The sequence below is a fragment of the Babylonia areolata genome, chromosome 12, assembly GCF_041734735.1.
Source record: "Babylonia areolata isolate BAREFJ2019XMU chromosome 12, ASM4173473v1, whole genome shotgun sequence".
Taxonomy (NCBI): domain Eukaryota; kingdom Metazoa; phylum Mollusca; class Gastropoda; order Neogastropoda; family Buccinidae; genus Babylonia; species Babylonia areolata.
Window position 1 is genome coordinate 19111898 of NC_134887.1, and position 12357 is coordinate 19124254.

A 12357-nucleotide genomic window follows, 5' to 3' on the forward strand; every position below is an offset into this window, starting at 1 on the left:
GTGTACACTGACACATATTTCTATGATCATTATGGTAATCATAATTTCTCTGTGTTTTTAAATACTTTTTTTTTTGCAGAGTCTTATTTTTTTCTTATTTTCAGTTTCTTTTTTCTCATATGCTTGTGACCTTTATCTGCGTATGTCTTTTTCTTTTGTGTTGTATTCTCAATCAGAACACAATTTTTGACCTGGCACACATTTTTAAGATAACATTCCTTGATAGCTCCCCCCAATGCCCTCCCACCCCTCCATCCCTGCCCCCTATTAAAAAAAAAAAAATTAATTCAAGTGTATTTGGTATTCAGAAAAAGAACTTTGGACTATTACATATTTTGATAATTCATTGCAGCTGTATTTATCTTTAGAATTGTTTTGATTTTAGAAAACTATAGAAAACTATATATTTTTGAAATAATGTTTTTCACATTAAAAACAATGATGTACCTGTTCTTAAATGCAATATTTGGAACATATTTTTCTCACACAGGTGCTTGTTCCACAGATTTTCACTCAGTCACACAGACACAGACACACGCACACACACACACACACACACACACACACACACACACACACATGCTGGTGTGTTAACAAAATCACACAGGCAGACACAGACATCTTTAAATGGGATTGTTGGAGGAGAATGAGGAGGACAGAATGAGAGACAGCTTTTCTTGGGCTTGTATTTATCTTTTTTTCTTAAAAAAAAAAATTAATTTGATTAATATCCTGTAGTTGATATGATTGCATACTAATGCTGACTAAAACTGAAAAAACTGATTTCTTCTAGAAAAGGGGAGAATGTTGATTGGGTTGAAGAAATGATTGATGATATTAAATTGGTCCCAGTAAAGACTCCCAGTTTGTGTCATACAGGTAGTAGATACAGTAAACATGTCATGTTCAGTTGTTGATTCTGTGTAACAGGGGTATGGTTTGCCAGTTCTATGGAAACAGCAGAGGCATGGCCATTCCCTCTAACAAGCAGTGTTTTGCTGTAAAAGCACATTCCTCTCTCATTGCTTATTCCACTGAACAAGCGGTCAAGACAATGACCCACAGGGGATGAAAAGGTACTCCTCAGAAATCCCAAGATTAAACACCTGGACCCAGTTGCATTGCTTGGTTCTAACTTGTTGACAGTCACATGTGACTAAATGCCTACGTTGACCGAGCTACGCCATTGGTCAGTTCCATACTACACACAGCTAGTTGCGGGTTATGACCTTACTAGGGTCTTCCGTCTGAGCAATGCAACTGGCTCCTGGACACAGCACCAGAGGATCCCTTTTCTCTTCATTTCCAAAAGGAAGAAGTGTGGAACGATTGTCCTGGTTTAAGGATGATACCTTACATGACAGACTTATGCAAAGTGGGAAGGGGGAAGTAAGAGTTTCTGTTACGTTCTCCAGTGAGTGCCCAGTAAGCCGAATGTTTCTCCAGCGTCAGCATGTATGGCAACAGCAGGCTGTTGCATACTGTGTCTGGTTGCTTAAGAGTACCTTTTATTCCCCTTTTCTACTGCCTCTTCACTCACTGAGCCCTGTGCCCAAGCAATGCTCTGGCATTTATACGTTTTTCGTGTTCCTACATTATTATGCATAAACTGCAAGCAAACGGAACTTATCTGCAGTATTTCCAGATGTGTCCACATGTAATTTGGAGGAAAAACAGTATATTTTCTGCATTTTTTTGCATCAGTATGGCATGGAAGCCTACCAAGGGCTCAGTGGCTAAAGGCTTTGTAAGGTTTGTCCCCATCTTCTGATTCTTGGACAATATGTGGTCTGTTATTGACTGTCAGATTCTTGGACAGTGTGTAGTCAGTTATTAACTTCGATTCTTGGACAATCTTTAGTCTGTCGTTTACTGTCTGATTCTTGGACAGTCTGTGGTCTGTTGTTTTTCAAATTATTTACAAATTGCTAGTGTCAGTCTTGGAGTCGCCATATTTTTGAAAGACGTCTCTGACCAGTTATGAGAAGTTCTTTCTTTTTGTTTTTGCTTTCTTTTGTTTATGAAATTATATGAATGCTTCTCTTGAACTTGGCAGCCAGGAGCAACAGGCATGGCTGATGAACTCTTCACAGAGCAAAACAGTAGTTGCCTCTTTATGCCATACATGCTCAGCTCCCCCTTATATATATCTCTCTCTCTCTCTGACAGGCACCTGGGTGACTACTACCACACTGACAATAGTTTTAGCATGATGCATCAGTGTACTTTTGAAATTGAAATAATTCCGCAGCAAGCAGGTGCACTAAGAAAGCCAGCCATGCACTGTGGCATGTGCTTAATGTCAAAAGAAGAAGAGCAGTGTGGTGGTGTGTTTGAACATAAGGAGTGTGTCAACAATGTGTAGTGCCTGTGTGTTCCACGGCCATGCACCATGGCAAGTACCAAATGCCAAAAGAAGAAAAGAAGTGTGGTGGTGTGTTTGAACGTAAGGAGTGTGTTGACAGTGTGTAGCGTCTGTGCCTTCAACAGCCTTGCACTGTGGCGAATGCCTAATGCCAAAAGGAGAAGAGCAGTGTGGTGTTGTGTTTGAACGTACGGAGTGTGTCGACAATGTGTAGTGTCTGTACATTCCACAGCCATGCACTGTGGCGAATGCCTAATGCCAAAAGGAGAAGAGCAGTGTGGTGTTGTGTTTGAACGTACGGAGTGTGTCGACAATGTGTAGTGCCTGTGTGTACGACAGGTGAAGGACCGGAGCAGCGTGTATTCTGCCCACACCAGCCGCGTGCGTCGCAATGGGGCGTACCTGTACGAGGACTTCATGCCCACAGATGGAACAGACGTCAAGGTGAGTTCTGCATTTGTTGGAGGAAGGTGGCAGAATGGTTCAGTTCAGTTCAGTTACTCAAGAAGGCGTCACTGTGTTCGGACAAATCCACATACACTACACCACATCTGCTAAGTGGATGCCTGACCAGCAGCATAACCCAACGCGCTTAGTCAGGCCTTGAAAAAAGAAGAAAAAAAGAATGTTTAAGATGCTTATCTGCCAGTACGGGTTCCATGAGGGTCTGAGTTCAAATCTCATTCTCGCCCTTTTCTTTCCAGTTTGGCTGGAAAAACGGAGAGTCTGATCATTTGGATGAGACGATAAACTGAGGTCCCGTGTGCAGCACATACTTGGTACACTGAAAAAGAACTGATGGCAATGAAAGTGTTGTCTTCTGGCAAAATTCTGTAGAAGAAATCCACTCTGATAGATATTCATTTCCACTCTGAGAGATACGCAAATATATGTGTGTGCACTCAAGGCCTTGGTCATGCTGCTGGTCAGGCATCCGTCTAGCAGATGTAGTGTAGTGTATATGGATTTGTCTGAATGCAGTGACGCTTCTTTGAGAAACTGAACTCAGTTTATTTATTTCTTTTTCTGGTTATTTTTTTCTTTTTGTCTCATATGTCTTGCCTTTATTTTTATTTCAGTAATTAAAAAAAAAACAAAAAAACAACCAACAAACAAACCTGCTTTTGTTTCTGTTATTCTTTCCTGTTACTCTTTCCCTCAACCCCCTCCTCCCACTTTCTTTCTTCATTCTCCATGCTTGTGATTTTTGGTGTCTGTATGAATCCTCCGGTCTTCTTGTGTCAGTCTGTCTTACATGTATTTAACCAGTACCACATGTACCGAAAACTGAAGCTGTCCCTGTGGACAGGAAGAGCAGACAGCGGAGCACATTCTCCAAAAATACCCCCCTGTACAACAGACAGGCAAGACAGGATGTGTGGCCTGTTGACAATCCACTCGTGACAAAACTCTGTGGCGGCCACTCAGAGCTGGAGAAAACGACGTCATATATCACCAGAACTGGATGGTGTAGCTGTGAACGCCAGGACAAAATAAGACACATTTTTCCCTCTTAAATTCATTACTGTGTTGATCTTTGTAGTCACTATGAATATGATTTGATTTGATGAGGTCTCATTTATTGATATATATTCTGCCACTATATATATATACATGTATATATGTATACAGATTTTGTCAACCACAGTTTCAGTGTACAGGAAATATGACATGGGATGATGCTGTGCATTTCGTTTTCAGTTGTATGCTGTCTTTTAAACTGATAATGAGTGTGCATCAGGTGTACAGGTGGGTTCACCTTTGTGAGACTGATGATGACTGTATGTCAGCTGAACAGGTAGGCATGGTCAGCTTTGTTGTGAAACTGATGATGACTTGAATGTCAGGTGCACAGGTGTCTTGTGAGACTGATGTTAACTGAATGATCATCACTTTACAAGATGTACAGGTGTGATCAACCTTGTGAAACTGATGATGATTGTACATCAGCTGCGCAGGTGTGTTATGACACTGCTGATGACTTAATGATGATTTTGCAGGTGTACAGGTGTGATCAGTGTTGTTGTGAGACTGATGATGACTGCAATTGAGGTGTACAGATGTATTATGAAACTCACATTGACTGTATATCATGTGTACAGATGTGTTTTAACACTCCTGATGACCATAATTATCAGGTGCACAGATGTGTTTTGAGACTTATGACGACTGAATATCAGGTATAAAGATATGTTTTGACCCTCAAGATGACTATATCAGGTGTACAGGTGTGAAAAACTTTGTTGTGAAACAGACTCCTAATGACTGTATATCAGGTGTACAGGTGTGTTGTAAAACTGATGACCATATATCAGGTGTAAAGATGTGTTTTGACCCTCAAGAAGACAATGTCAGATGTACAGGTGTCGGACTGATGATGACTGTATATCAGGTGTACAGCTGTGTTGTAAAACTTGTGATGACCGTACATCAGGTGTAAAGATGTGTTGTGACCTTCAAGCTGACTGTCAGATGTACAGGTGTGGGACTGACGATGACTGTATATCAGGTATACAGATTTGTTGTGAGACTGTTGATGACTGAATATAGGGTGTACCGATTTGTTGTGAGACTTTTGATGACTAGATATCAGGTGTACAGGTGTGAGACTCGTGATAATTATATCAGGTGAACAGATTTGTTGTGAGATGCCTGATGACTGTATATCAAGTGTACAGGTGTGTTGTGAGAACTGTATTAGGTGTACAGGTGTATTAAAACAATCATGATGACAGTATATCAGGTGTACAGGTGTGTTACAACACTCATGAAGACTGGATGTCAGGTGTGCAGGTGTGTTATGACGCTTATGATGGCGGTGCATCATGTGTACAGATGTGTTACGACACTCATGATGATGGTATATCTGGTGTGCAGATGTGTTAAAACATTCATGATGACTATCTGTCAGGTGTACAGGTGTGTTGCACTACTCATGATGACGGTATATCAGGTGTGCAGGTGTGTTACAACACTCATGATGACTATATATCAGGTCTGCAGATGTGTTACAACACTCATGATGATGGTATATCAGGTGTACAGGTGTGTTACAACACTCATGATGACTATATGTCAGGTGTACAGGTGTGTTACGACACTCATGATGACTGGATGTCAGGTGTACAGATGTGTTATGACACCCATGATACAGTATATCAGGTGTGCAGATGTGTTACAACACTTATGATGACTATATGTCAGGTGTACAGGTGTGTTACAACACTCCATGATGACTGGGTATCAGGTGTACAGGTGTGTTGTGAGACTTATGATGACTGTATATCAGGTGTAGAGGTTACGGTATATCAGGTGTACAGGTGTGTTACAACACTCATGATGACTGTATATCAGGTGTACAGATGTTGTTTTTTGTGTGGCCCCCCCCCCCCCACCTCCCTTGCATTGAAGGTTATATTTCTCATGTTTAAACATTATCATCATCATTATCAATATTTTGGTGTACAGGTGTGTTGCGACACTCACGATGACTTATCTCAGCTGTACAAGTGTGTCACGACACTCCTGACGACCGTGTTGCAGGTGTACACAGTGGGGTCCGACTACCAGCACGCAGAGGCACGCAAGTCTCCATGCCTGGACGGCAAGGTGGAGAGGGACCAGGACGGCAAGGAGATCCGCTACCCTGTGCTGCTGTCTGCCCGCGAAAAGCTCATCGCCCGCAAGGTCGTCTGGGCCTTCGGGGTCAGTCAGCCAGTATGCTGGTGTACCGCTGTTCAGTTTAGAAATACATAACGGGTGTAGTAGCCGAGTGGTTAAAGAAAGTGTCGGGCTTTCAGTCTGAGGGTCCCAGGTTTGAATCTCTCTGTCGGGGCTTGGTGGGTAAAGGGTGGAGATTTTCCCCGATCTCCCAGGTCAGCGTGCGTTGCAGACCTGCTAGTGCCTGAGCCTTCTTCATGTGCATACGCACACAGAAGATGAAATACGCACATTAAAGATCCTGTAATCCGTGTCAGCATTCAGTGGGTTATGGAAACAAGAACATGGATTACAGGATATTTGATGTTCTGCATGTGTGTTACACACAAATTGAATCAATTTCATCTCTCCTCTCCATCCTGTCCTTTTTTTTCCCCTCTGTCCCTCCCTCCCCTCTCCCCTCCACCTCCTCCCTGGCATACGTCTCCTTCCTGCCTCGTTTCCTTTTCCATCTCTCATTCTCTTCCTTTCCTTTCCTTCTTCCTTCTGTCTTTCAGTCACTCAAGGAGTTACTGTTGGCTCTGTTTTCCAGCAAAACGTTTGTGGGTTTGACCTGCTGCGAGCCAACGGCATGTGCTACGTGTGTGATGTGAATGGCTTCAGCTTCGTCAAAACTTCCAGCAAGTACTATGATGACTGTGCACGGATCCTGGGGTGAGTGTGTCTTTGAAAGAAGTTGATGGAGCCCCCCTGCCGCCCCCATGTCTGCAGACACCTGTTAAAAAGAGAGAGAGAAAAAAGCCATTAAAACCTGCATGCATGAACGTGCACACATGCAGCATACGCATGCACGTGCACACACACACACATGCATGCATGCATATGCACACGTACACTAACCTACATACACGTCCTCTCCCCTTCTCCACACACAGACAGACATTCACACACACACACACACACACACACACACACACACTCAAACACACACACTTTCACACACACACACACACACACACACACACACACACACACACTTTGTAACATGAGACTTGACATAGAAACAGGCACAGAAGTTTAATTCCCTCCTTCCAAATAGGCAAGCAAATGGTCAGAGCATTAGACTTTCAGTCTGATTACCCACGCCCAACACCTCTGGGTTCAGATATGCAGCATTAAAGATCCTGTAATCCATAGCAGAGTGTGTGGTTTGTGGAAACATGAACAGACCCAGTATGCACAACACCTGATAACAAAATGTGGCTGCATGAATGGCAAGGTTTGAAACAGTCATACATGTAAAAACCCAGCTTATGGATACGAATGACTGTGAGAGCTGCAGTTCACAAACACAGGAGATGATCAAGCCATGTGATTTTAGCCTAGATTTGTGGGCAGACAACTGTGATTTTCAGGTTTCAGTTTTTCATGGAGGTGTCACTGCGTTTGGACAAATCCATATATGCTACACCACATCTGCTTGGCAGATGCCTGACCAGCAGCATAACGCAGTGTGCTAGTCATGCCTTGAGTGCATGCATATATATTTGTGTACCTGAACACTTAAAATGCCTCTTTGAGTTTAAGTTTCAGAGGATGCTTCACTGCATTTGGACAAATCCATATACATACAAATCCAGAGGACAGCATTTATTTTGCCATGTGTTCTTTTTCAGTGTGCCAAACACATGCTGCCAGGACTTTGGTTCACCGTCTCATCCGAATGACCAGATACCCAGTTTGATTTTCCAGTCAAACTCGGGAGAGAGGGCAAGACGTGGATTCAAACCCAGACCCTAACAGACACTGTAATGGCAGATGAACGTCTTTACCATTCAGCCACCTTCCTCCTTTTCAGGACGATGATGCTGCGAGAGGTGTGTCCCACTCTGCACATTCCGTTCCCTGTGGGCCCAGCCCCTGAAGACATCCCTGTGGTCCCCACTACCTCCGGTCAGATGTGAGTGGGATGGCCAGCTGTGCTCTGTGGTGTGGTGTTGTGTGTTGTGGTGTGGTGTGTTATGGTGTGGTGTGTGGAACTATGTGCTTCACTTTGCCCTGTGCTGTGCTGTTGTGTTTTTTGTACTTCGGCTGTCGTGTTATGTGCTGTTCTGTGTTGTATTGTTCACTATTCTTTTATTCTTTTACAACTTAGTCTTTTGTGAAGGACTATGACTTTCAAACTAGGAGGCGAGACTGCACTGGCTCTTGGTGTTGCAACCTTGGGTGCTGGTTGGCCTTTGGGGACAATCCCGAGTGCCGACTGTCCTAAAGCCCTCTTTGCCGAGTGAGTGAGGTTGTAACTTGGGCAAGACACTCTCCTGTAATCAAATTCTAGTCCATATACTTGGGACAGTCGTTGCCTCCTCAGCTGTTCTGATGGATAACACTTATGTTGCCACAGGTTCTTTTTCAGTGCGCCAAGTGCGAGCTGCACAAGCGACCATGGTTTGTCGTCTCACCCAAATGACTTGGTATGATTTTCCAGTCAAGCTTGGGGTAAGGGTCAGACCGAGAATCAAACCCAGACCCTCAAGGACACTGTATTGGCAGATAAGTGTCTCAAGCATTCTGCCACCTTCCTCCTGTCAACAGTGGCTGTGTGTTTGTTTTCTCAGGATGGAGCTCCGGTGTGTTGTGGCCTTGATTCGTCACGGAGACCGCACCCCCAAACAGAAGATGAAGATGGAGGTCAAGAACAAGATGTGAGTTTGTCATTCTGATTTTTTTGTTGCTTTCATTGTACTTTTTGATAAAAAGAATTATACCAACGCACACACGCTGTTTCCATAATTTTGATGTCAGAGTTTATATTTATTGCTAAAATTGTTAAAGCTGAAAGTATTCACTGAATCTGGCAAACAGCTGTAATTGTGTTTCGGGAGAAGAATAGATGAGCTCAAATCTCTGTAAAGATCACACAAAAAAGACAGACTTTTTGTCTTCATTTCTGATATCAAAATTAATGTTTGATATCATTTATGATATTATAACAGAACTGTGCAACAAAAAAAAGGGTAAAATTGAAGAAACAGAAATGAAACAAAAGGTTGCAATTGGAGGGTTGGAGGGGGTGGGAGTGATGTATTAACAACTCTGTCACACACAATGCACCAGGTTCTTTGAGCTGTTCGAGACGTGTGGAGGCTTCAAGAGCATTCACCCAAAGCTCCATGCATTAACGGCACTCTGCCACACACAGTTCACCAGGGTCTTTGAGCTGCTTGAGAAGTATGGAGGTTTCAAGGCCAGTCACCTGAAGCCCCATGCATTAACAACCCTGTCTCTCACAATTCACCAGGTTCTCTGAACTGTTTGAGAATTATGGGGGCTTCGAGAGACCTGAAGCTCAATGCTTTAAAAGCTCTCTGTTCTTTGAGCTGTTCAAGAAGATTAGTGGCTTCAAGAGCATTCACCCAAAGTTCAATGCCTTAACAACTCTGTCTGTCACACACAACAAGGCATGTTCTTTGGACTGTTTTAGAAGTATGGGGGCTTCTAGAGCTGTCACCTTAGGTTTGATGCATCAACAAATCTCTCAGTCTCACACAGTTCACCAGGTTCTTTGAATTGTTTTGAGAATTATGGGGGCTTCGAGAGACCTGAAGCTCAATGGTTTAAAAACTCTCTGTCACACACAATACGACAGGTTCTTTGAGCTGTTCGAGAAGATTAGTGGCTTCGAGAGCATTCACCTGAAGTTTGATGCATTAACGAAACTCTCTGTCACACACAGTATACCAGGTTCTTTGAGCTGTTGAAGAATAGAGTCTTTAAGAGAATTCAACCAAATTTCAGTGCATTAGCAACTAACTCTATCCCACACAATATGCCAGGTTCTTTGAGCTGTTTGAGAAGTATGGAGGCTTCAAGTCAGGCCACCTGAAGCTGAAGCGACCCAAGCAGCTGCAGGAGGTGTTGGACATTGTGCGACAGCTGCTCAACACAGACTCCGTGTGCACCGACCCAGACCTCCAGGACAAGATGACCAAGCTGCAGCAGATGAAACTGGTGCTGGAGATGTGAGTTCTGCTCAGTGTGTGTGTGTCGTGTTGTGTGTGTGTTGTGCTGTGTGTGTGGGGGTTATGGGGGTTGCGAGTGGGGGGGTTGTTTGTGGGTGTGTTTGTGTGTATATAAGATGTGTGTGTGTCCTGTAGTTTGTGCTATTAGTCTTATTTCTAGATATGCATTAGCTGTAAAAGAGAAAAAAAAAAGAAAAGAAAAAATTATATAAAATTATATGTATTATATAGCAATGGTGAAATGTGTGTGAATGTGTGTGTGTGTGTGTGTGTGTGTGTGTGTATGTGTGTTTACATGTGCGAAAAATGTGTGCTGTTTGCTGTATGCTTTGAATTGGAAAACAGCATTAAAAAGATATATATTGTTTTAATGGTGATAGCACAATGGAAGTTCCTCTTTGTGTGTGTTTGTGTGTGTGCATTCATGAAATGTTTGTCCTCTGTGTATGCCTTGAAATTGAAGATGTGTATTAGCAGCAAAAAATATATTTGGTTCAAATGATGACAGTGCTAGATATCAGCAGACTTATGATGGCCATAATTGTAATAATTTACAGTGTACTCTCCCACCCATATACTCAGATGTCAGTTTATCCAGCATACTGACCTGTTAGCTCACCAAAGAATCCACACAAAGGCTGGCCCGCAGGCGTGTGCACACTCACAGCCACACATATACACACACTCATACCCACACACACACACATGCACACTGTTGATAGGAATGATCTGGAAGGCAACAGTGATACAGAAATGTTTTAAAGCAGCAATAGCACCGAAAGTTTTTAAAGCAACAAAAGTACAGAAATGTTTCAGGCTTATAACATACGTTCTGCAGTGTAGAAGCTGTTATCTTTTAGTGCACAAACACATGACAAGATAGCAGTTGGACGCAGGTAAGCATGAATGCATGCAGTAACTGGTGCACAACTTCCGAATATAGGTGCATAGATTAACAGGGGTCAAAGCGGATGTGTAGAGTTGCCCTGCTGCTATAAAATTGTGTGCATTTGAACTGGTAGACATTTTTCTAATTACACAGTGTTGCTTCTAGTCAGCTGCATTGTAACATTTTTTCTTCATCAACTTTTTTTGGTTTAATTCCTAATTATTATTTGACTTTTTTTTCCCAAAAAGAAAATGGAATTAAACCAAGAAGGGTAAAATAGAAAGAAGTGAAGCAACTGTTAACATGTCAACCAAAATTTTGTCACCATTGCTGTTTGCATGCCGATGGGATCCAGCTCGTGATGTTTAGAAATCTGTTTCATCATTGGTTTACCTGTTTCATTTCAGTGAGGTGTTTGTTAAACATGTACTAAAAATCAGTTTCTGTCTGGCGTTTGTTTCAGTGATTAATTACATAGATTAGGTTGCTTCAGTTACTTTCCTGCGTTGATTATCATCCATATTTTACCTTCGCTGCAAGAAAAATGAAATATGAGTATCTGCTCTGAACTGACCTATCATTGTTGTGGTTCTGTCATATTGAATTATACTGAAAATAAGATTTGATTTTATATGTATATATATATATATATATATATATATATATATATATATATATATTTTTTTTTTTTTTTTTTTTTTTTTTTTTTGGTGGAAATAGAATTTCACCCTTTTTACATTTATGATTTTCTCATAAACCTAGAAGCAGCACTGTGTTGATGGTAACGTGATTGACAACACTTATATTTTAGGAATGGATATCTGTTCTGCAAATGATAAAATGTGTTTGATAATCATGTCCAACTGAGACAGACGTCAGAACAGCAGTAGACGCAACTGCTGTTCCATCTGTCTGGGCTAGAATTTGATTATAGTTGACAATGTCATGCCCAAGTTAATCCCCACTCTCTCGGCCAAGATGGCCTTAGGACAGTCAGTGATGTGATGGTCCCCGAAGGCCGACTGGCCCCCAGTGCGGCAGCACTAAGAGCCAGTTTTTGCTTCCTAGTTTGTCATAGTCCTTCACAAATGACTAAGCTGTAAATGAATTCCCATTGCAGTGGAGAAACCATTATCTGTTGTTTGATGACAGCTAGAAACAGGACCGTTTTTATGAGTTATAAACTGAAGAAGAATATAATCTACAACTCTTACGGTAACAAAAAATGAACAAAACGAAGGGCAACAGTATCAGTAAAAAACATATCAGCTGCAATAGTTGCCTTTCAAAAACTAGACACAAAGTTGATAGGCAGAATTAGAATAGATGTTTGATTGATTGAATTTTTAATGAATCAGGTGACAGTTTTGAGCATCTCATTAGGAAAAAATCATGGTGCATCATTTCTGTGACATCTGCCA

At 42.0% G+C, this 12357-nt stretch overlaps 1 protein-coding gene across 25 annotated transcripts in view; it reads left to right on the forward strand.

Annotated features, from left to right (window-relative positions):
- Positions 1-12357, forward strand: part of LOC143288415 (inositol hexakisphosphate and diphosphoinositol-pentakisphosphate kinase 2-like) — a 147903-nt gene that overhangs the window by 57067 nt on the left and 78479 nt on the right. For all 25 annotated transcript variants that reach the window (XM_076596862.1, XM_076596874.1, XM_076596857.1 and 22 more), the window contains 6 exons: positions 2705-2809; positions 5909-6070; positions 6618-6739; positions 7884-7985; positions 8644-8730; positions 9862-10047. In XM_076596862.1, coding sequence (XP_076452977.1) covers positions 2705-2809; positions 5909-6070; positions 6618-6739; positions 7884-7985; positions 8644-8730; positions 9862-10047 — 764 coding nt within the window. The remainder of the gene's footprint in view (positions 1-2704; positions 2810-5908; positions 6071-6617; positions 6740-7883; positions 7986-8643; positions 8731-9861; positions 10048-12357) is intronic.